General features: G+C 43.4%; 1 protein-coding gene across 5 annotated transcripts in view; it reads left to right on the top strand.

The window, feature by feature from the left end:
• The window catches only part of CSMD1 (CUB and Sushi multiple domains 1), a 2,016,488-nt gene that overhangs the window by 1,259,553 nt on the left and 731,029 nt on the right, over positions 1-25,906 (top strand). For all 5 annotated transcript variants that reach the window (XM_058719853.1, XM_058719852.1, XM_058719850.1 and 2 more), the window contains one exon: positions 21,557-21,669. In XM_058719853.1, coding sequence (XP_058575836.1) covers positions 21,557-21,669 — 113 coding nt within the window. The remainder of the gene's footprint in view (positions 1-21,556; positions 21,670-25,906) is intronic.

Here is a 25,906-nt window from a genome sequence, read left to right as displayed (position 1 = left end):
CCAGATGGCACAGTTTTATATCAGACCAACTCTAATTATTTAATACTGAGTGGTAAGGCAAGAGGATTTAAAATGATACAAAGAAGATTTGTCACAAATGTAAAGGGAGGGTGTGAATGTCAGGGGCATGCTTATTTGGGGGAAAAAAAGTTTAGAAGTTCACATTGTTTCGGTACCCAATAAATTAAAACATTTCAATTTGCAAGTATTTAAAGAACTGGAAAATACAAACTTAAAATATCCAAGACTATCTTAAGCAACTATTTTTCTTGTTCTCTGTTAAATATATCTTGACATACGACTATTAAACATTTCTGAACATTAATCTTTTTTCTGGAATGAGCATGAAGACTTAGCTCAGGATATATTTCAAATAACTTCAGTATAATTCTGTGTTCTGCATATATATATGTATTAGATAATCTTATTATGCCTGTTTTTCCATATTTCGAGTCATTGTCATGACATATGTGCGACTAAAATATTAACCCTGTCATCATCTACATTTTATTAAAATACCAACTTACACACCAACATAATTGCTTTTGGATATTGGAGCATAATTCATGGCTAATTTGCATGGATCATTTACTAGGGTAATTTTACATCAAGCATGGATGAAATCAGTGAATGCTATAAAAAGATTATTTTAACACATATAAAATCCTTTTAAAAATGACAATTTAAACAATCTCTCCCTATGCTCCTAATTGGCACTCATCCATTACAGGTTTTCTGAAGCCCCTTCTCTATCGTGGATCATTGCAATTTATAGCTCCAGTGCTGTTTTTAAATAAAGAACGCACGTAAAAATCAATAGAAAATCTGAAGCCTAGTTCCTTAAAGGCTCAAGCAGATAGATATCGCTCTTGCTTTTTGTTATAGGTTAGGAAGGATATCATTGGTTCTGTTTCATGTTCCCTCAAATATTTCACACACATACACACACACACACACACACACACACACACACACACACAAATGATGAAAATATTTCTCTGAAAGGTAGATTTAGAAAGTCATCTACCATGTATTACATTTGGAGGAGAATAGAAATGGTAATTTGTCATAAAAATGTTGATCATGCAAACATTCTGGTGTCTCTACGCTTATAGGAGCCCAGGAAAAAAGTGCTGGGAATCAAAAGGATACAAGTCAGGCCTAATTGTCCTCCCAGAATCAGCATTTTCAAAGAAAATCCTCCTGATCAAGGAACTCCTGCCCTACTTTGCTTACAAATGCCTACAAGCAATACTTTTTCTCGACCATGCATTCAATGAGAAACCATAAACATGTACAGCAGTCAGGAGAAATGTGTTTTGAGCACGACACAAGACTCCATGGGGCCTAGTCCCGAACCATTATATTCAACCCAATTTTCAAAGACCCTGAGATGAGGAGGGGACAGCTGGGGAGCCAAGGCATGAATAGGACTGGAGCTACGGGAACCAACAACCTGGATGTAACCCAGAGACGGAGGGAGGCGAAAGATGAGACGCGGGATGGGGGCTGGACAGTGTAGCCGTGCCTTTTCTCCTCCATCTGTAGCCTCAAGGGTTGAACTCCAGGAGCCTGCGTACCTGGCTTTCATCGCAAGGAATGTAGTAATGGGGGCCGGGGACCAGAAGGTGTGGAAGACGGGGTGCAGGCAAGGTGAGGGACCTGTAACGGAGCCGGCATGGGAAGATACCATTCTGGGTTGCGTTCATTTATTTGCGTCCGTCCCTACCTTATTACAAAGTGACTTCAGGCAGCTGGCGTTTGCATATGCTACCCTAATTAGAGAAGAGGTAATAGGAGAAAGACACCCTTTCAAATGTATTTTGGCCTGAAAGTCAAAATAGGACACGATAGCAAATGTCAGCAGAAGCAATAGAGTAAGATTCATCAACTTCTACAGAGCAGATGGCCACCTCCCCCTTCCCGCGCCTTCTGCCCCTATTTCTAACTGCTCCTGGTGTCATTTCTTACCGGTCCCAGACGGAGTCTCAGAGTCTTTCCCAAGCTAGTGTATTAATTAGGTCAGTGGTTCCCCTTTGGTTTCCCCTGGAGTCAGCTGGAGACCACATCCATCACATGGCCAGAGTTCTGATGCCACAGGTCTAGGGTGGGGCCGGGGAATTCGCATTTTAAAGAAGTGCCCAGGTGAAATTGATGTTGCTGGTTGGGGTGCAGGTGGCGAGGAATATCAATCTGAGAACAAGTCCTCGAGACGATTCTCCCCCGTTGACTGCAGCGAGCACAGGAGACAAAGCCCTCCTGCACAGACGATCTTTTGGCTCTCAGAGCATCTCCAGTCCATCTTCATTGAGAACAGCAAGACACCAGAAGGAAGGCTCCCCTTGCTTAAAGACCGGGTAGGGATTGGCAAGATCTCCCGAGCTTGGAGAGCTACGGAAGAGGGGCCTCAACCGCGTCCTGCATGTAACACCAGTCCACCCAGAGGCACTACTGGCTGAATTATTGCATGAGCAAGATTATTCATTCATCCAACAAATACTTCCTAAGCACCTATTATTTCCTAAGCAAAAATCAAACAAACTGAACTCCTGCCTTCAAGGAGCTCGTATTCTATAAAGGGAGATGAATTTCAAAAATGAAATAACAAGTAGTATATACACACACGGGTACTTATGTGTATATGTGTGTGTGTGTGTGCATGTGTGTATATATATATACCCTTGTATACATGTGTGTAGCTATATCTAGATCTAGACACAGAATCTAATCTATATAGCTTTATCTTTACCTATCCATCTCTCGCCCATCTATCTAAAATCAGGTAGCAATGGGATTCCTGGGACGAAAATGAGGAAGAGAATGATTTGGAGCATGGAAGGACATCAATAATACAATGTTAATGAGATTAACCATAGTCCTAAAGGAGAAAGAAAGCCAACCTTGAGAATATCTGGAATTCTGGGCAGAAGGCATTGCAGGTTCAAAGGTCCTGGTATATTCACAGGATAGCAAGAAGCCAGCGCGGCCAGAGCTAACTAAGTGTGTGGATCAAAAGTGGCCAGGGATGCATTTAGAGAAGAATAAAAGGTTGTAGGTCCTCGCAGGACATTTTTAGATTTTAGCTTTACTCTAAATGAGCTGGGTAACCATTGGAGAGTTTTGTTCAAAGATGAGTTGTGATCTAATTTATGCTTTAAATGATTCCTCTGGATGTTGTGTTGAGAATGAGATGTAGGGGCAAGGACAGAAGTGAGGAGGCTGCAAACGTCATGGTAGGGGACACCATGGATCCATCCAGCTGAGAACAGGGTACCCATGAGGTGCTGAGAATGGTCAGATATGGATCTCTTTTGAAGGCAGGATCCATTGGATATGCTGATAAATAGAGTGCATGTGAGAGGAAGAGGGAAGCAGGGGAGAGGGGCAGATTTACAATGATGAAACCCACCAGGCAGGTGGATAAGCCCACTCTGAGATGGCGACTGGACACTACGTGGAGCAGACATGGAGGACACTGGGTGATGGGCTGCAGGTCTGGCAAAGAGGTCCAGGCTGACGATGCATACTGGCATTGCCAGCATATAGATGGCATTTGAAGCCATGAGACTGGGTGAACTCTCCGAGAGGGTGAATGTAGAGCAGGAGAGAGGTCCAAGGATGGAGCCCAGGTTGTTAATAACCCCACTATGGGCAAAATGCAGCCAACCACGCAATGACACGAATGCTCAGTAATGTTTTGTGGACTTTTAGCTCAGTAGGGGGACAAAACTAATTCACAACCCAGGTCACAGGGTAATTGAACCATATGCTTATGTAAATCATTGAAGAAATAGAACCCATTTCAATGGCGTTGTGTTGGTCCCTCCACCAACCCCTCATGGCTTGTACTGAACTACACATTGACATCAGCACATGGGTCTACATCAGGAAACATTTTAAGATGACCTCTTCCAAAAGGTTTCCTTGTTTTTCTTGTTAGGACCCCACTGGTGATATCATTCAGGACCTCAACCAGTGTCTTTTTCGTGATGATCATGAATTTAACACTTCTTTTCTTTCTGTCTCCCAAACATGGTTGGTTTTCAGTTGATGTGCACGTGAAGTCAATCCTATTTCCCTTTTTGTTCTGTCTGCTGAAAGATCCAGAACCAAATGTGTGGGAGGAACCCTTTAGTGCATAACTTCTCTCCTGGATCCATCTTATCTTTTCTCATTTTCTCTTTCCTTTAATTTTTCCAATGCATAATATGAATTTTTTTGTTTTTAACTCATTTTGCAATGTTTCAGGCATGCCTTCCAAATCCCATTTTGACTTAAGTTTTACGTGAATAAATGAACACTGCTTTACAATTTGACCCTGAATCCGCCACATGGTGCTGATCAGAATATGACGTAAACATCCTTCCACCAAAATTTGAATCTAATTAGCAGAAATCAAGATGTTGCTCTTTTTAATCTTAGTGTTGGTCAAAGGGATCTGTTCAACAATCTCCAGCTACGTGTTCCGTAGTTCAAAAAGGACAGTGAGAGTTTGAAATCCATTCGGAACTGAAGATTAACCAGGCAAATGCAGAAAGCGCTGGCATTCCGAAAGCTAATGAAGGAAATGAAAGATGAATACTGATGCAAGTAAACAACAGTCATGTATTTATGCAGTCAACATCCCCTATGCCCTGTGGGCAGTGTGGTGCAGCCCCAAGCAGGGCCCCACGGAGGGACAGCAAATGCAACCAGCAGACAGAGCATGCTCCCTGCTACATCACATTGGCGTCCTGGGGAGAGGACAGATGTCCGAATATCTAGCCGTGCTACGAAATCTAAGGCGCTATGCACTCCACTAAAACTCAGATGCCATGGGAATGCGTAGAAATTCCTTTCTGACTGAGGGAATCTGCAAGAATTTATAGAGAAGGTGGCCTTGGAGCCAAATCTCAACGGATAAAATAAGGTTGAAGAGTGAGGTGAGGTCAGGTGGTTAAAAAAGAGAACAAGAAAGGTTTTTGAGGACATTCTAAGGAGGGTACATTTATCCTCAGGGTCTAACAGGAGACGGACAAGGAACATTTTTCGAGAAGTGGCAGGACTCAAGCTGTACTTTAGGAACCTAGCCAAGAGCGCTAGCGTGAAAGATGGTGGAGGGAGAAACCCAAGAGTGCGGGAAGAGTGAGGAGAAAACAGATGTGGTTTTAATTCGGACTCTTCTTAGCTTTGCGGCAAATTGCTTAACCTCACAGATCCCCAGGATTTTTTTTTATTATGAATAACATTAAAATAATAATCGGTACATGGGGCAAATTCCATGATTGAGTTGTGACAAAACCTAAAAGAGGGCTGACACTTGAAAAATATTTATTCTGGGTTAACTGCTATTTCCATCGTCACCGTCATCATCACTTCTAGGGGGTCGATCAGTTAGGATGCTACCGCTGTCAACCAGTGAAGAAACCGGAAGTCAAGATCTAATAGCGCTGCAACAACACTGACGTCGCACCTATTGGAGTTTCGCTAGCACTATGTGAGGCAAGGCGGCACCTGAGGAAGCTGCACACTCTGGGGACACAGGGCCAAACGGGTGAGGGACATGGCACGGAGGGAGGGTGACGAGCGGCTGAAGCAGCTTCTGTCACACACGCGTGTTGGAGACCATGCACCGCGATGAGTGGCCGTCACGGGGCCTTAGGACCGTTCAGTATGTGTCGAATGGATTTGCATTTTAGATTTCTCCCCTTCCGAGGATACAAGGAGCAAAGGGAAGCTTTGTTCCCGGTTTCGGACGCTCACACACGTTGTCCTGGTATGGACTGGGAAGATGAAGAGGTAAAGAAGGAGTCAGATGCCAGGACCAGACACTTCGTGTGGGGCCCGCTGAACGAGGGCACAGGTTCTGGGCAGCCGGGAATTGGATAAATGTTGTAATTACTGGATGCCAGCAGACATCACACGGCGTGTTGAGTTGCCTCCTGGCTATTTTTGCCCTCTTCATATCTGGGTCAGATCAGGGTTGCGGTAGCTCTCAAAGTGGGCAAAGAAGGACAGGGAGAGGATTCGTGAGAATCAACCGAACCCATGCCTTTGCTCAGAGTAAAGGGATCCCAGAGTATTTCCGAAAACGGGAGAAGTGACTGATGCTACTGTCATTTCAATCACTCACTCTAGGCCACTGAGGCCAGCGTGCAGTGTCTCTTTACTTTGGGTCACCAGGGGCCGCCCCATGCACCTCCACCCCCGCCGAGCCCTCGGGGAGATTTTAGGGCTGGCCTGTTCGGAGTCCCTGCCCTCCAGCTCTCTGGGACTTCGGGGGGCTGTGATTCTGCCCTGGCCGTGCGAATCCAGCACCTCTAGGAGCAGACGTGTGAGAACTCAGACGTGCTGGGTGTTGGGAGGCTGGTGTCTGGGAGCGGCCCTGCCTCCTCCCCCAGCAGCCTAGGAAAAGGACTTTACCTGTGCCCTGCAGAGCACTGTGGATGGACACTCCCCTTCCAGGGCGCGGTGCTGGTGCAGGGTCTGAAGCAACGCAGCCCGAATTTCAGGGAGCCCTTTGTCCCTAAGCGACAGGGAACAAGCACAGGGAACAAGCACGTGGCCGCTGGCCTCCAGCAGCACCTGGGAGCGGCCGTGACCTCGAACATAGGACTTGCCAAATGCAAGTGATTTGCAAACCAGGAAGAACCTGGCCCTGATGCAGTTAGGCATGTTTTCTCCCCCAAAATGTACCAAGTGATAATTAGCACGTGTTAATTTTTCTTCTTTTTAACAATTTGGATAGAACCTTCCAAGACCCTAAGAACACAATATCCTAGTGGCCGAGTGTCTCCGTGGACACACACACAAAATGCTTGCACGCTCAGCCCACGTTAACAACCCCAGGTGAAAGTTTTGTTTACCTCCCAGCAAAAGAGGAAATTCACCTGCCATCTGAAAGCAATTAATTTAGCCCCAGAGAAATAGGCTTGAGACTAAACATCGAGTGGCACCACAATTTGTTTTTGTTCTTTTCTTTTCTTAGATTAGCTGCTGAATATGCCATGGTTAAGAGAATGCAAAGAAACATTTAATCACGTACAGATTTTGTGGCAGATGGGGAAGGGGAGTTATCACAGTCACAGGGATGGTAGGTGACAATTTTGGAAGGATGGTCAGTAATGACAAGAGAAAAAAGAACATGCAAAACACTTTTCCTGTCAGGCCCTTTGATGGCTGGTATGGGTGTGGAGAGCCTCTTAATGATTCCCAGCATTTCCTTTTTATCAAGAAAAAGAAGCAATACATAGATGCAGCTTTTAGGGAATCCTATCAGAGGGGTTTCACACTCAAAGCATACGCCATGGCTTCCGGTAGCTTTTCATCTCAAGGTAGAGATGGACGTGGTAACAACTCTGCCGTGAGAAAGAACAAGGTAATACCAAAGGAGAAAAACAAGCCATATGTGCTCAGAGTTCACAGAGAAGGTGGCAAAATCAAAGAACGGAAGATCACACTAGAAAGTTCATAGAGTCCCTTTGAAAGGGTTCTTCCCAAAGTTTATCTTTTTTTAGAGGGCAATTTTACAATATCTATATGTTTATTAAAAAAATAGTCTTGAGGAAGTGAATCCTTTCTGACCCATCAATGCTACTTCTAGGAGTTGATCCTAAGGAAATAAATGCAGTGATTCAAAAAGCACTCATCATGATGTGGTTTAGTATAAAATTCATCAAGCTAGCAGAAATCATATCGAGTAACTTCACTGGGACATCGGTTACATGAGTGATGGAATATTCATTCAATGGGATAGTACATAAAATCCACAAACTATATGTATTAAACATTTTTTTTTTTGAGAGAGAGGGATAAAGAGAGAGAAGGGGTTAAAGAGAGAGAGAGAGAGAGAGAGAGAGAGAGAGAGAGAGAGAGAGAGGGCGCACACACACAAGCTGGGGAGGGGCAGAGAGAGGAGGAAAGAGAAAATCCCAACCAGGTTTGACGTCACAAACCGTGAGATCATGATGGAGCTGAAATCAAGAGTCAGATGCTCAACTGACTGAGCCACTCAGATGCCCCCCGTCTTTTTAAACATTGTTTTTCACAGATGATATATATTAATAAGGTGATAATGCTCACTGAAAGAGAAAAAGTAGGTCTTTAAATGGTATATAAATAGCACCACCTTTTCACATCTACCTACGCATATTGTATAGGAAAACATTTAGAATATTAGATTCATTTATGTGACTAATTTAAATTTTATTATTACTACTATTATTATTCTTTTTGCTTATCTACAATTTACTCCTTGACCGTGGAAGAAAAAAATAGTGCAGGATGTCACTATGAGCTAAACCTCTCTGGAATATTCTTTTGCATCAGTGAGTGCTTTTGAATATAATATTTAATGGGTATTTTTAGCCGCTTTGGTACAACTTTCTTTTAACGATATTCCGGTTCTTCTCAAGATGATTATGACTACAGACCAGTATTTGACTACGGTTTATCTTGTTACTGACTTACAGGGAAGAATCACAGTGAAGATTCAAATTAATTAGAATAATTGCTTTCAAGTGTGAGACTCTCACTAGTATCTCTGTGGATATTAAAAGTACACAGAAAAATGGCAAGAGTAAAACTTTAAGTTTTCATTGCTTTTCAGTCAGTTTAGTTAGTATTAAAGAAAAGTTGTATGTTTAATTATTACTTCAACTCTGCTTATCCATATTGACTTAAAAAAAAAGACAAAAAACACCACCATTCCTAGAGTAAAAGCAATAGCTCCTCAGGCATGGTGTGAGCAGGCCAGCGAGGAAGACAGCTGGCCTTTTGTGCACTGGTTACCCTCCTTCAACACAGAACAGATGCTTGAAAAGCCGTAAGTATGAAGCAGGCTCTCCTTGGATAAGGTGATATGCATACATAATACACATATATACATACACATAAGACGTACGTATATACACATACATATGTATACACAATGCAATATATATAATATACATATACAATGTACATGCACTATAAATATAAACCTATATACAATGCGATATTCCTCAGCCATAAAATGAAGGAAATCCTGCATTTGCAACAATATGAAATTCTCTTGTGAAATTCCTTCTGCCGAAAGCCTGAACACAGATTCTCAAACCTGAGGATGCTTTAAGAGTTAAATTACTTATGTGAGATATTGAATCCTACCTACCAGCTAATGGGGATGATCGATGAGACCAATAACCCTTGCCTGACACGAAGGCAGAGCTTCGTCCACCCCCAGACTGGACGGGGAGGCTGGCTTGAAGTTCTCTGGCAGCCAGCCCTCCAAGTTCACCCAGACTCACCTGTGGCTGACCGGACCTGAGCTCCTGCACATTTTCAAGAAGGAGCAGACATTTGGGTCAGTGAACAAGGGATTGTAGGTTGGGATGTGATTTACCTTGGACCAGCCCCCACGATCCCACAGACCTACACGGATGTGCATTTTCCAAATCTAAAAGGCACTAAACTCAATATTCAACAATAATAAGGCAGATATACCTATCGTGTACTGTATGCTGAGTCCAAAAACCAAACTCCAGGCCTAGGGGCTTACTTCCTCTTCTGTAAAATGGGAGAAATGATACTGATTCCAAGTCAAACAAACAAATCCTAGTTGGGTGAAGGGTCTCTGTGCATCTCCTGCAAGACTGTGAAATGCATGAAACTAGGAGCATTGTCCTGAGCACAATAAACCAGAAGCAGGAAGAAACATACCAATGATCTCACTCACATGCAGAATCAAGAAAAGCCAACTTCTGAAACAGAACTAGAATGGTGGTCATTGGGGTTTGGGCATGGGGGAAATGGGGAAGAGGTTAGTCAAAGGGTATACACTTCCAATTAGAAAATGAATAATTTCTGAAGACTGATGTACATCACGGTGACTGTAGTTAATAACAGTGTATTCTATACTTGATAAGAGAGTAGGTCTGAAACATTCTCACCACAAAGAAAGGCAACTATCTGAGGCGATGGGTGCGTTAATTCCCTTGATTGTGGTGATCATTTTACATTGTATGAAATCATCATGTTGTACCCCCTGAGTACATATAATTTTATTTATCAATTATGCTTTGATAAAGATGGAAAAAATAAAGTATAAATAAAACAAATAATTTTTTAAAATAAGTACATTGAAATACATGTATTCACATGATTAACCACCACCAACACGCTAAGCGGGTTCTGTGAGAGTATCTCTAGGATTTGCATTTCCTAAGGCCTATGTGATTTTGTGTTAGATTAATATTCAAGAGAATAGTTTATTAAATGAAGTTATTGGCAGATCTTAGGATAGGCCCTACCATTTCTAAGACCATTCCAGAAATGTGTGACATACAGACTTGGTTAAGATACAAGCAAGGAAGTTATGTATATCTTTGCCAGCATAGCTTGGAGGGGGCAAAAACACACGTACAAGTTCCAATCACTGTACAACTAATGTCTGTCTCTAGCACACTTCACATTGAATGGGAAGTTCTCTTGAACTTCAAATCGGGTTTCCACGTGCTTGGAGCCACGTAGACTTTCATGTCCATTCTTCACATGGTTTCCTGTTATTTTTCCTTTATTTCTCAACTGGAAACCTTCAGAGAGAATGGGTTGAAGCTGTGCTTTCTAAATCAGTGAAAGACGTTTCCGAACACAGACTGATCTGCAAGGGTGTTTCCTCTGAGAGTCTGGATGTCGTGAATTCCCCAATGCTGTTCCATAGGGGCTGTGACCGTGTGGTCAGATTTGTCCACGGGTGGGATGTTACAGCACCTGTCTCTTCCGTCCTTCATGTTTACCTGGCCAAAGCCAAAGCATGTGCCTTGCACAACATTTGGGATATAGAAGAGAATAGATAAATTGAAAAAATTAACGGAACAATATGCTGCTCACGAATGTGAAACGGAAAATTGTTTATATACAAAAACTTCTTAGCTCGGCATGTAGATAGATGCCTGCGTGCCCACACACGTATCACATAACATGTAGATAATCCAGTTTTCACCACTCGGCATGGGTAGAACTTGCATACCTAAGAGTGTACGTGTATATCATGCATATATATATATATATATATATATATATATATATATATATATATATGGAGGTGGTCAGATGTAATTCCTTTTCCCTGAATCACGTTGCTGCTGGGAGAGAAGCAAGACAAAACTGACGCCTTCTGGGATGGAAAAGTAGGGAACAGCGCTGGGCACGCCCAGCCTGTCTAGCCCAGTGTGCGTGGGCTTATGCACACGGGTGAGGCCTGGAGGTCCAGGTGACTTGAGCAAAGGCCCGGGGCCACCCAACGGGGGGGGGGGGGCATGGCTGGCTTTCAATCCAGGTGAGGCTGATGCCACAGTTTTTGTCTGCAATGATGGCAGGATTAGAGATGTGCCCCTGATGGAGGGAGGAGGTGGGCCTCCGCAAGAGCGCTAGCCAGTCCGCAGCCTCAATGCAGAGCCCTGTGCGTGGAGGGAGCTCACCTCCTGTGACACGAGGGTAGTGGCCACAGACCGCAGCAGCCGGGAAGGCAGCAGCCGCAGACCCACACCCGGGGGTTGCGCGTACTTGTGTGAGGTGTAACCAGGTCTGCGGGAGCTGGGCGGCGACACAGGGGTGCCACTCGGTGAGACACCACAGGCTCTGATGATCTCAGATGTCACAGCCCTACGCCTCGGGTGCCCTGTGATAGCAGTGGGGGCGGCTGAGCTCCTGCTGTGGGCCGTAGCACAGCAAGGTGGCCGTGTTGTACCAGCTGGTTGCATAAGGTGTTGCTAAAAAAATAAGTAAGTTTGCTAAAAAAATAAATAAGCTCATTTCAGGTTCTTGAAATGGTCTAGGATAAGACTAATCTTACCCCAAGATTAAGGAGAAAGTATTTCTTACAATGTCTTAGAACGCATGTATGCTAAAAATATCAAAGAGAAAATGATCAGTGATCCAGAAATCCAATGCTATCTTGCCTTAAAAAAAAAAAAAAAATGTTGGTCTTCAGGTATTGACTGTGCATGCATTTATTATAGAGATCTGTGGATAATGTCTCTTTTAATGGCCAGAAAATGATATCGATACTCATCCGTGTCTAGCACCAACTGTTAGCTATTTTGAAAGTCCAAGTGATATAGGAGACAAAGAATGTTTTTCCTGTTGGCAAAATCCAGACACCTGTCTTCACAGATAGTTATAAAACGACCCACCAGGATATTGGACAGAGCAGAGGATTAGAGACACAGACTGGAAGTTTCGTTTTCCAGGTCACTGACTTAGAGGCAGACGAGCTTGCTCCCCGCCCAGGATCTGTAATACAGATATGACCTTGTGCCATGTATGTGTGGAACAGCTCCCCCCACACGGAAGGGCACGCACACAGCCCTGGATGCGGTGAGGCTGCCCTCTGGTTTAGGAAGGAAAAGACATCCATGGGCTGACTCTGCTTTCCGGGTTGGCCTCCTTCCCCTGTCTGGAGGGGGGCCCAGAGGCCCAGAGAACTTCCCACTGAGAAATGGTGTCAGAGCCCGCTGTCTCTTGACTGTCTTATCCTATTACTTGTCTGTCTGAGCCATTTCCCGGGCTTCATTCAGGGCAATTCCCTGACATTTAGTCCTTGAGCTTTAGAGGACAGGATTTGTCACATTCCCTCCCAAATGATCCTCTCTGCTTGACCTCCGGGTTAATTCCTGATGCCTGGCTTGCTGAAGTCCTGGACACCTTTCTGACCCTTTCTCAAATCCCTCTTGTCTGTCCTGGGCCTCTTTGCCCCACCTCTAATAGATTTTATTGTCCTGCTCCCGCTCCTTCCTTGACACAGACTGATGTTTTCACTGCCTTAAGTGAGTCTGGCATTCCTGCTCTGGGCCCCATGGATATTCTAGGAGAAACACAAAGAAGATGCCAGATCTGTCCCACTCAGTGTTCACACTCGACAGAGACTTCCCTGTGTGTGGAAAGATGGGAATGACATTCTCATAAGGAGTTTAACTGTTCTGCAGTCTTACGGTGTGCCGCTGTTTGAGTAGCTCACATCGTGAGCAAAAATAAAAGCACAGAAACCATTCAAAGTGGGTATATTGAGACTCTCTGGTGTATGCACAGTGCTGCAAGCATGAGGGAAATTAATAAGGTGTTGGCCGTGCCCTCAGTGGGCTCCCAGTTCAGTCGGGGAAGCGGACATCTACATAACCACCCACAGTACCACACACTCCTATCATCTCCATAGAAATATGAGAGCAGGTGCTCAAGGATTACGAAGGCACGGGTGGTTGATCCTCCCCGCGGAAGGGAAGGAGTTTAAGAGGGATAGTCTTCTGCAAAAGCTTTGAAATTTGAGGAGAATTTAAACAGGCAAAAGCCAGGTAAGGGACTCTGGCTGGGGGAGCGCAGGGGAAGCAGACCTGGAAGCTGGGCCACGTGGGACAAGCTAGGGAGCCACCCTCTGTCGCTACAGAGGACTTGGGAAAGAACAGACAGGAGATAAGGCAAGCAATGGTTGGAGTGTCTTCGGGAAGCGTCTTCAGTTCCAAGCTAAGAAAGTTGACGTCTTTCTCAGGAGTGATTTGGAGCAATGAAAGCATTTTTAGGAGAGGCTCGTGCTGTGATTTAGCTTGGGAATCAGCACAAGCTGTTGTCGTCGCTGTCCCCAGTGCCCCCCCCCCCTTATCCATTCAGCTGGCAAGTCACAACTCAGACATCACACCTCCAGGAGTGGCCTCCCCCCTCCCCAGAGGAGTGGAAACCCCCTATTGTGGACGCTTATGTGGGCTGCACTCCACTGATGCCTGTTGGGACCACAGCTTGCTGGAAACTTATGTCTTTAGTGCCCGGCAGGGTGTCAGGCACACGCAGGTCATTTGTAATGTTGATTTGAATTACAGTCAGGGCAGTGATGTCGTAGTTACACAGAGGGACAGGAAGAGACCTCTCCAACAGCACGCATAGAGGTTTGGGTTTGGCCAGGACACGGGCAGTGCCTGGTCAGAAGAGAGGAGTGTAGCAGACGTCACAGAGTTGTGTCCGAAATGCTCAGCGTCTGAGTAGATTTTGCATGCAGGTCTCAGGTGGAGGAGGCGTCTACGAGATGAGGGTACCTTGCACACTCTGATGCCTCCCTTGGATCCACTGCTGCCCTGCCTGATTTGGTGTCATCAGGATTACACATCTGAGAGCTTGCCACACTTACAGAAATCTGGGACATGGTGTGTCTATGGTCTAAGCGTCTGCCAAAGAGCTCACCAGCCACCAAAGGCAGAGCTGAGGGGGTGGGTACTGAGGACATTCCTGGAGCAGCAAGTGGTGGCTCTCTGGATTCCCTTAGGGATCATTACAGTGAGTGGAGAGTAGATGTCCTGTCCGTGAAGACATGGAGCTCTGGGGGCATCCATTCAGATCGTATTCCCTGGAGCTGTGCATGTCTATGTGCAGAGACCTAGGTCTGGGGCACATGGGAGCCATTGTTATTTTCCTGGCACAGGTTCTCCACTCCTTCTTTGCTTTCCTCCAGGGTCACAAAGGTGTACGAGATACCCAACACAGACATTGCCTGGGCACAAATGCAGCCCAGCCGGGTGTGACAGGAAGCGTTGTTTAGAGCAGCGCTCACTTTGTGAAAGGCAGCCGGGGCTGGGCCACATGTTTAAAGTTACCGATTCCATTTATTAATTCCATCTGTAACGAGCTGCTCCTATATGCCCAGCGCCTGGCTAGGTTCCAGAGCGACAGTGGGGATAACACAACTTCAGCTCTGAAATGTCTCCATGAAGGCTCTAGGAGAAGACATAACCCGGGAGGAAGGATCTCAACTTCATGGTCAAGTCATGCTTCCCTGACAATGACACCCATAATCTGAAATCGACAGGGGGACCAGGAATTACTAGCAAGCAAAGAGGTGGTGCACCAGGGTGGGTGGGTGTCCTGGGTCCTGGTGGGAGAGTGATCTGTACAAAGAGTCTGAGCAAGGAAGGAGCACTGGGCTTTCCGCTGGGAACTGAACCAAGTCAACCGCATCCGCATCAGAGCATAGAAACCAAGGGGAGGGTGTGTACGTGGGGTGAGCCTAGAAAGATGAGCCGGGAACTGAATGGGGGACGGAGAGCTCAAGAGGCTAGAAATCGTTTTTGTAAAAGGCACAGAATATACAAGAGGAACACAGAGCAGGGACAACGTGATGGCTCCAGACATGAGAGGAGACAACGTCCGTGAGAGGGAGGAGAATAGCTATTGGCGTGCCATCCTGAGCGAATCTTCACAGGTACCTTGAGCAAAGAGTGAAGCTAGAGAGAAAAGCTGTCCAGGAGAGAGCAGACCTGCATGAGGGCTAATCACGAGTGCCATGGCGCGTGGAAGAGATGTCTAACAGAAAGAACAGATTGTGATGAAAGAAAGAACTTTCTGAAGGAGAGGTCTTCTCCTGTCGTATGCTTTGAAGTAGGCTAGGGATGGTTTTTTGTTGTTTGGTTGTTTTCTTTTGTTATTGTAGCAGTGTCTCCCAGAGGGTAGATATGTGAGTGTGAAACTTTAGGAATAAATTTCTAGAAATATCTGTATATAAATATATCTGTTGTATTTTATATATATCTGTGTACATGCATATTTGTGCGCACACACACACACACACACACACTTCTGGATCTCTCCTTTTCATTGCTTTTCAATGAACTTCCAAGGTAAGAACTACCTTTAACATCCATCGTTACTTCCATCAAAGTCCAAAATATGGCTTAGAAGAAGCAATATGAACTCAATGTATGCTCAGAAGACAGTGGCTTTCCCTGGTAGCATGAATAACACTCACTGAGAAGCCTGACACTTCAGGAACCCTTTGTTGGATCAGATTATTCCATTCCATTTTTATAAAGCAGAGGGAAGTGAAACACCACCCTCTGAATCATGTCAGTTACATGTCCAGAAGAGCACAGGAAAATCTGACAACTTCTAGATGACTTTCTGTAGATGACAAGCGATCAGCTCTTGGGAGTAATAGGTTTATGAAATTCTTGAGTCTCCTTAGGGAGGCTGGGTAATTCACAGTCTCTGTTGATGGTATTAATGCTTTCTGGCTTCTTAGTCATCGCAGTTAAAGAGGTTTAACTAGAGAGAAACTCCCAGCAATTTATATGATGATTTTCTAAAGACATAAGAAATCTGGCTTAATGTCAAACAAGTGCTCAAACAGAGCTCTTTCAAAACCTTTCACATTTCTGAATGCATTTCAGAAAATTATCTCAATAAATTGACTCCATGTTTTTCGAGTTACGTAAGTAAAATGAATGAGTCACCAACACAAGGCAGTAATGGTTGAGAAGAAGAGGTACTCAAACCCCTCATTTTACACCTGAGAGTGTGGACTGCGGGAGGTTAAGTGGGAAAGGAAGTTATGAACGTATTATAAATAGAACCCTGAAATTTATGGTAAAGCTATTTGGAGAAAGTGGAACAGACTGGCCGGTTCTATTTCGGCTCAAAGAAGGTCGTCTTAACTTTAAGTACCCCGCGGGTCCCACATCTATTTTTACTGTTGGCAGCAGCGAAACCTTGTTGAGTCTTTGAAAGAAATGAGTTTGCCAATGGATGAAATTGCCTAATTTGGCCATCTTGGGGGGAAGAGTGAGAACTACCAGTTCCTCTAGCCATGTCTAAAGGGACTGCTCAATATCCGCACTGTGAGGCTTTATGGGTTTCCTGACCTAGTTTGAGATGCTCCAGAAATGACGTGCCTCTCACATTCCCTCAGGAAGACCCTTTCCTGGCAGATCACCCTGACGTGTCCTTTATTTTTTAAGTCCAAATATACTTGAATCTCCTGATTTCACCAGGTAATTTTCCTTTGCTTTTATGCGTATAGGATAAAAATTCAGAATATGTTAGACACTTTCAACTAATAGACAGAAACGTGTCTTGATCCCTGCCATTATTTCATCCTTTCTCTGTGAAATGTTTCTGCTTTGTATCTTATGCTCACTATTCATGTCAAGTTCCTACTATTGCCCCATAATCTCTTACATCCCAAACTACTTACTTATTAGAAAACCAAATCCAGAAGAGTTCAAAGACATACAGCTAAGCACTGAGCAGGACTTTTCAGAGAAACAAGCCAACAGTGATGGATGTTCAATCCCTGATAACTATACAAAGTGTTTAAAATGGGCCAGTTCCCCAAGATTATTAATAGGTTCAGAGTGACGACATGTTCTACCCTATTTCCTCTCATTCCAGACTGTTTTAGAATGAAACATACGACACATGTATTAAAATGTTTGTTTTCCATTACTGCCATAACAACTTCACACAACTATGAATGCTTAAACTGACATGGATGTATTATTTTATGGCCGTGCTGGTTATAAATCTTACACAGGCTATACTGGAATAAAACTAGGGTGTCAGCGGGGATGTTTTCCCCCTCCAGGCTCTAGGGAAGAAGGCATGTAAGGACCATCCACATTCTGTGGCTCGCGGCCCCTTTTTCCCTTTTCAGGGTCAACAGCCATGGCTATGACTCTCATGTGCATTCCCCTGACCTCCTTCCTGGGTTCCTTCTTCTCCCTGACTCTCCTCCTCTGTCTCCCTCTTCCATTTGTAAGGATTTTTGATTACATTGGGCTACCCCATAATCCAGGATAATCTACCCTAGGTCTGTAACTTTATCACATCTTCAAAGCCCCCTTTTGCCACGTAAGGTGACATAGTCACAGGGCCTGGGGATTAAGCTGTGGACAACTTTGGGAGCCATTTTGATGCCACCAAGCTGTTCAGTTCAATTCTTTACATCTTGTCTGAATCATCCAAGTTCTTAGTAAATCTATTATAACAACCACTGGCTTGTGTATGAGTCAACTTCCTTTAAATTAGTTTGCAATGAAGGAACAATTGACTTTATAATGTAATCTTTCTGTTAAATGACAGCTTTAAGATTAGCCCAGGCCTGGGGCACCTCAGTGGCTCAGTCTGTTGAGCATCGGACTTTGGCTCAGGTCATGATCTCATGGCTTATGAGTTCGAGCCCTGCATCAGGTTCTGTGCTGACAGCTTGGAGCCTGGAGCCTGCTTTGGATTCTGTGTCTCCCTCTCTCTCTGGGTAACCCACCCCCCACACCTGTGCTCTCTCTCTCAAAAGTAAATAAACATTAAAAAAAATTTAGCCCAGGACTGTGGAAGAGGACAGAAAAAGTCACAGTTCCAAAGGATATGCCTTATATAGAACCTCCACCAACCTGACACCCCAAGAAAAGAGGATATGAATATTTGTTTATTTCCCATGGACAAATCAAGAAATCCAAGCATGTTGATCCACTCTGGAGTGTGACTCATTGGCACGGCTTGCCTCTCACCATAGAAAATGAATTATATAATTATTACAAAGTCCTCACCCTTGATTCTACATAAAATACATCTGTCCAGGAGTTACATATTTGTAGAAACTAGTTACACTACCTTGATATGTGTCACCTAATTATCTACCTGCTCAGTATTTTTACAAATTGCCTCATATTCGCCAAAGCAAGGGTCAGCAAACCATGGTCTACAGGCCAAACCTAGCATATAAACTAAGACTGGTTTTTACATTGTTGAGTATTTGAAAAACCGTCAAAAAAGAGTAACAATTGTCTTTCTCTGACTTATTATAGAGCACAATACTCTTTAGCTCCATCCACATCACTGCAAAAAGATTTCATTAGTTTTTATTACATAGATGTGTAATATATATGCGACATCTTTTTTTCTTTACCCATTGGTCAGTCAGAGGACTCTTGGGCTATTTCCATAGTTGGGCTGTTGTAGATAATGCTGCTATAAACATTCCGGTGATTTCATTCATATGTGGAATTTAAGGAAGAAAGAAAGAAACAAACAAAAAACAAGCAAAAGGGGGGGAAAGAGAGGGAGACAAACAAACTCTAGAGAACAAACCGATGGTCACCAGTGGGGAGATGGGTGGGGAGATTAAGGACGCACTTGCTGTGCTGAGCACCAGGTGACACATGGAGGTATTGAATCAGTATATCGTACACCTGAGACTCATATTACACTGTATGTTAATTAACTGGAGTTTAAATAAAAACTTGAAAAAAGAAAAAAAGTAACATTTTGTTTAGTAGAAAAATTACATGACATGCAAACCTGCATAAAGGAAGTGTTCCTGGAACACAACCATAACCGTTTTATGGCTGATTTTTCACTACAACAGCAGAGTCGAATGGTTACAGCAGAAACCACATTACTAGGGCACTTGAGTGGATCGGTCGGTTAAGCATCCGACTCCTGATTTTAGCTCAGGTCATGATCTCACGGTTTCCGGGTTCGAGCCCCATGTTGGTGCTCTGTGGAGCCTGCTTGGGATTCTTCCCCCACTCTTTCTCTGCCCCTCCTTTTCTTGCACACTCTCTCTCAAAAAAATAAAATAAATAAACGTTAAAAAAAAAAAAAAAAGAAACTGCATTCCTAGTAAACCCTAAACTATGTCTTCACTTTAGAGATGAAATTTGCTGATTAACACAAAACTATCATTTTTTGTGGGTCGGTATTTGAAAAATGTGGGAGGTGGAGAGCATATTTACTTACTCACATTACTAATGTTGATACACAACTAAAATGCAATCCCACCCTGCTCTTGAGATCTGAACCCCTCAAAAAGAACCTAACTGAGGGGGAAAAATACTGTTAAAGCCTCAACAAGTAAACATGGAATTCAGTTATAAAACTGCCAGCGAGTAAATGTAGGTGAGCAGGATATACTGGGTTTTTGAATCCAGAAGTCACTTACCTTTTGGCCATTGTCAGTATCAGGCAAAGGGGTAACCTATTTCTAACAGAATCTAACACACGCTCACCAAGGTGGTGGGGGAGAAAGCCTTCCGACAAAGTAGCAGAGTAACGCAATGCTTCCTAGAAGCAGCTGTATCCGACCTCGGCAGTCAGAACTACATAAATCCAGGCAAATAGGCAGATCGGAGTGGTGTATTTCCCTTCACAGAAGATTATTTCAAACGGTGACATAAACACTGTTGCAATCGGTTACAGCCAAGGTTTGGCTTTTCTCTTTAAACGGATCCTGCACGTTTTTAAACCTGAGAGTTTAAGTTGAACACCCTGACATCAGAGAGCTTGACTACGTATTTCATTTGATGCTGCTTTCCCTCCAGATAATGGAGAAAGGAGGGAAGCCAGCCCGTGCCCAGGGAATCCTGGGCACGGAAGACGGCTTGCAGCCCGGCCAAGCAGCCCTGCGGGCACAGGCCAGCCCACGAAGGGCAGCACAGATTCCAGCCACAAGTGGACTGCTTAAACCTTTGCTGATCACCGGCACTAATAAGCATCGTTTTGCAAATGTACTTGGCAATTGAGATGCAAAATAATCCTATGATGCATAACTCGGGGTGACATTTAAAACGCGCATCAGGGGCATTTACACATATCTCTTGATCATCTCTTTCAAGCCCTCAGTGGATGTGTTTTCAGGTCCAGTTTACACACTGGAAAGTAGAGGTTCAGAAAAGATAAGGCAACTGTACTACCTGAACTTGTACCAGGTGGAACCAGAGGTGGCCCCACCCAAGGATACTTCTGCCCTTGGCCAAAACCCAACGTACCCCTGTGTCTCCGACAGGGAGGAGTTTCAACACCTGAGAAGAGCTGAGAAGACTTTCACTTCTTGGAGATGCCAGGTTTTCAGTAGCAGGAAGTAAATTACTCTTTTTTTTTTTTTTTTTTTTTCTGACAACTAAACCATACAGTGTAAACTGGGAGGGGAGCTTCAACAGCTTAGCCAGAGATCGTGTCTGATTCTGAAAGATTTGTGTTTAAATACCGCTTGCCCCAAACATAACTTTATCTCATCTCAAATCTCTTCAACAGTGCTTGTCCCCAACCCCCTAAACACTGCTCTTCCTCCCGTGGGTGGGGAAGGGCCACTGTTTGGAACTCTGTGCACAGGAGACTAGAAATGCAGGATTCTATCAACATGATAAACAGTGTATCTGAGGGCAGGTCAGAATCACAAAGTGTTGAAAGGGTGAAAGGCAGAATGTTACCGTTTGCCTATTTCTTGTCCTTTTAGAAGTCATTACGATTGAGGTCCTGATGAAAACAGGATCTGATAACAGATCCAAAGAATATCTTCTCATGTGTCCATCATTAATAAAGAAGAATAAAAAATGTCAAGTATGGGTGAAAGCCTTCACGTCATCAAGGGTAAAATATAGCGCTGATATGCGGGCAAACGTGACATTACCTGAGTCATTTCAAGGGGTCAGCACAGCTCATCAATGACTTCTGTCCTAAGCAGCTCAAAATCATGACTGTCAGCAGTCAATTTGAAAAGTGGGTTTGAGGGGCTCCTGGGTGGCTCAGTCGGTTGAGTGTCCAACTTTCGCTCAGGTCATGTTCTCGCGGTTCATGAGTTCGGCTCAGGCTCTGTGCTGACAGCTCAGAGCCTGGAGTCTGCTTTGGATTCTATGTCTCCCTCTCTCTCTGCGCCCCCCCTGCTCATGTTCTGTCTCTCTCTCGAAAATGAATAAACATTAAATTTTTTTTTTAAGTGGGTTTGATAGAGGACATTTATTGGTTGATTTATAAGGGAGCTTTTTTTTTTTCTGGTTCTCTTTTCCAGGCTGACTGGCATGAACCTTCCTTCTCCCGTTATAAGCAGCAAGAACTGGTTACGACTGCATTTTACATCTGACAGCAACCATCGGCGCAAAGGATTTAATGCACAATTTCAAGGTAAGAATGCCCCATTTGATATACAGAAAATAACAGAAGATATTTTGGTGTTTTCACCCTCAAGTTTCAGGATTCCCTTGCCAGAGAAGGAACCAGAGATATAAGCTTGAAAATACCTTCTAGAACTTTCGTAAACAATTGACTTTGGAAATTCTACAAAGGGTACTAGCAACTTACTAGTAAAGCTTTCTTGCTTTGACCACATGCAATGTATTTTATTGTTTTCCTTGAATTATTACTATGTTTTAATCAGTAAGTCAATAAATATATATTAGCATTTATTTTAATTCATATTTACCTAACTGGAAAATATCCACAGTTGCCCTGTTGTTTTCTTTATCCGCTCCTTAAAAATGGTACAGCATATAGGCCACGTGAATATGCAAGTGTGACATCATACCCTTTCAGCTGTAAAATATCTTCACAGTACCTAAACCCAGCTACCTGCTTTAATAATTTACATGTACGTGAACATCAAAAGGAAAAATGTGAGATTTTTTTTGCAGCTGAGTGAAACAAAGTCTGTAGTCACCAGTATGTAGGTTTGAAACTTCCTCTTGGTATGGAATTTCTAGTGTTTATACCTGGATAACATAGTGTCCTTGCCCATGTGTTTTTAATAGTCAATAATCCTTATCGATACCATAAAAAGGATCCAACTTATTAGGAGATCCATTGAAAACAATTCCATTTTGCATTTGCAAATAACAATCAAATGAACCTGTCAGAAAGCAGGATGCCCTCCCAAGCAAACTTCTCATGCTTCCCCCAAATCATGACCATGAGCACATCAGTTAAGCCCACATTCCCTAAACAGTAGCCACATGCAAGCCAGGACGCCAAACGAGGAGATTCTAATAAGCCCCCACGCTCCAGAATCTAGTAGGTCAGAGAGACAGTTTGCAGACAGCTTCCATGAAAGGCAGAATGAAAAGCGAAATCATGCCAGCCACTCCAGGAGATTTTAGTAATGCTCCAACAAATGGTCTGGACATGTCCTATCTAAAACCCACTTTAAAATCCGTAATGCCTTCATTGTGTCCTTTTGGACAAGAGGTAGAAAACTAAGAGTAATTTTCAGGGGCTTGAATACAGATAGCGCTGGGGAGCATACTGGAGGAGGAGTGCTGGTTTTATTTGCCACCGGGGTCCCCGGGGCAGGGGACCTTCGAGGAATTGCCAGACTTCAAATGCAGGGCCAATTGTGTTTTACCAAAATGTATTCATCCGTCATCAGGAGCCTTGCCCATCTCACATCATCTTCTGATGCTGCCAGAAAGTTCTTACCTTTATCTTCTTTGACTGCAAATATATGGTTTTATAGGAGTCATTACACTTGGCTTCTTTTCCTGAGATCAGGCAAGGCTGATCTCCTTTTTTAGAGATCTCTATTTGCCTTTAGCTTTTAAGGCCACATACCATGCCTGTAGTCATAACAGGGGGCATACATAACATATGAACATATGACACATATAATATGTTGTACAGTCTGCGTCTGGAGCCCTTTCTTGTCCAGCAAGAAAGCAGGACGCAGGATTAAAAATGTGAGAGGAGACAAGAGCCCGGGTAAGGGTCTTTGCTCCGTTTTTATTAGGGTCAGAAGGCTTACAAACATGGTGATGGACTTGCACAAAGAGACAATAAATCTGTGAACACTAACTCAGGGGCCTGAGGGCAAGATGTGCGGGGTTAGGGGTTTGGGTTTCTACAAAGCAAAATCCTGGCCCTGGGCTGGAGGTTGTTTACAGCAGACATGAGGCCCCACCTCTGTTTACGGAAACGGGCCTAGGGGACAAGGAAGACAGAGCAGGCTACCTCAGGGTCAACAAGGCACCTTTCTTCTGCTAATTAGCTCCCCTCAGGGCAACTTTGCCTGCAGAGGTCTGTAGCCCTATTTACCTGTTTACCTCCTTGGATCCTTCCTTCTTGTGAAAGCAGCTTCCTGCTCTTGTACTAAGTTGGAGGGATGTTACCTGCCCTGAATACCTCATCTTGTTTACCTCATCTTGGATGTTTTCATCCTGAGATTCCCTATCCTTATACCTTTGTCCTATACTGGGACCTTTGCCCTGTTTACCTACTCTGGGACCTTTGCCTGGGAAGTTCCATCTGAGTTTTGTCTATATCCATCCATATCCACAGAGCTATATAGCCCTGACTTAGAAAAATCCTAAATCAATATTCAGAAGGCAAACTGACTGACCAATAGGTAGGTAGGTTGATCAATAGGGTTGTTCTATAACTACTGATTGATCTTCTCCAAAGGTCCTGATCCTGATTAACAGATTGGCATTGAACCACAGAAGAAATTTCTAGGTATCATTCCTTAAACCGATCAGTGAATTTGGCATCTATACCAGTGATTGGAAGAAAGGCAAAAAATAGAATACCTAATTTGAAGAGGGTCCAAATTGGTAGATCTAAGTAACATTCTGGTTGACAGAAAATTGTAATAGCTTAGACATATCAGCCATTGATAAATAAATAAATATGAATCAACTATATATAAATATATATAACCATATAACTATATAATTAGCTAACCATATATACATATATTATTTAATATATGTAAATATATTTATATATAACCAATATACATATGGTTAAAATTATATACACACACACACACGGAGTGATGAATAGAAAATTTGCACATAGTGCAAAAATATAAAAAGATGCAGAACTATAAAAAGGAATGAACATGAACATGGCTTAACAGTAATATATTCGAAAACCTCTCCAGGCGGACTTTGAAGTTCAACTCCAAGACAAACTGATTTCAGGGAGCTGCCAAATGTTTACTCTCATTAGCACACAGACCCTTATCTCAAAGGAGGAGTCATGCCTAAGACCACATCGAAGCAGACAATATGTGGAAGATAGGGGTCAGTACCAGATGTTACACTTTTGAGAAGGAAACCAACCAAATGGGCAGCATCCAGGATGATGAAAAGAAACCTTCAAGAGAGGACGCAAGGACCACTGGCTTAAGGAGTGTGGTAAATGTTATGCAGGAAAGTATTGCATTCATTTTTGCTGGTCCAGAGGGAAGAAATATCACTAATTAATGGAAGCGGAAGCTACAGATAGTCCTTTCTGCTGATTCTAGAACATGCCTATGGGCCCCAGAAGGCAAGAGATGGCTCAGTAGCTCAGGATGAGATGAGTCTCCTCTCAAAGTCCTCCCCAACCCCCCCCCCCCCCCCAGCCACCCTCCTGGCCCCCTCCCTGCATGACTTTGCAGTCAGGAGCATTCAGGTGTTTCATTCGACGGGCCAGCGGGAACCTTCCTGACACACGAGGAAAATAGGTTGTGCATCTAAGTCTTTCCTTTTTTCTCTGCCTAGATTGAACTCCAGGGGCCCCAATTTGTATTGGACATTTGTTCCAAGGAAACAACAACAAAACACAAACAATAATAGACACCAAGGTTATTACCAACACAACTGCAAAAAAGAAAAGCATAGTAGATGAGCAATCCAGAAAAGCAACAAGAGAAACAATAGTAGTAGTGAAAACTTACAATGTGTTTACTGAAGGCTGTTTTAAGATCTGGGTATATATTCCATCAGAGTCTGAATCTTGGGTTAGTCGGTGGAGGAGGGGAACGTTTTTTAGAAATATACATTTCTATGCTTATGACCTTTTAAACATAATTGCAGTCACGTTGATCATTTATGGTCACTATCAAGACTATACAAATTCCATCAGTATTCCTCGGTGTAAATATGATTACAACTTATGTAGGATACCTCTAAAAACTCTTTGTGATTCTAAGCTGCTAATGAAGCCTTTGGGTGGGATCTCTGGATGACAAACCTCTCCTCTGTTCAGCAGTACCGTGCATGAGTAGAATTTTATAACTTCTAACAACAAAGAATAGCTTCTTTTTAACTTGGTGCTTTTCTTGGTCAAATAAACAACCACCACAACATATTCTTTCTTCTCTTTGTGTCTTTAACTTTCATCTCTATGCTCTTTATTCTCTGGATTTTACACTTTGGTCTGTGCTTTCATCTCTTCAATCAGGCAATAAATTATGCCAAAAGTAGCAGTGAGGTTGACTGAGAAGTAAAACTGGTCTGTAGTTGCTACTCCTAAAACATGTTCACTTTTAAAATAGCAATGTGAACAAAGAAGTGGAAAATGCAATAAAAGCCACTTGATATATTTGCAATATCTTGTGTATATATTGGGTTCTCATGGAATGACAGATTTATGTAGGACACATTAT

The sequence above is a fragment of the Neofelis nebulosa genome, chromosome 3, assembly GCF_028018385.1.
Source record: "Neofelis nebulosa isolate mNeoNeb1 chromosome 3, mNeoNeb1.pri, whole genome shotgun sequence".
NCBI lineage: Eukaryota > Metazoa > Chordata > Mammalia > Carnivora > Felidae > Neofelis > Neofelis nebulosa.
This window is presented reverse-complemented; position numbering and strand designations above follow the sequence as displayed.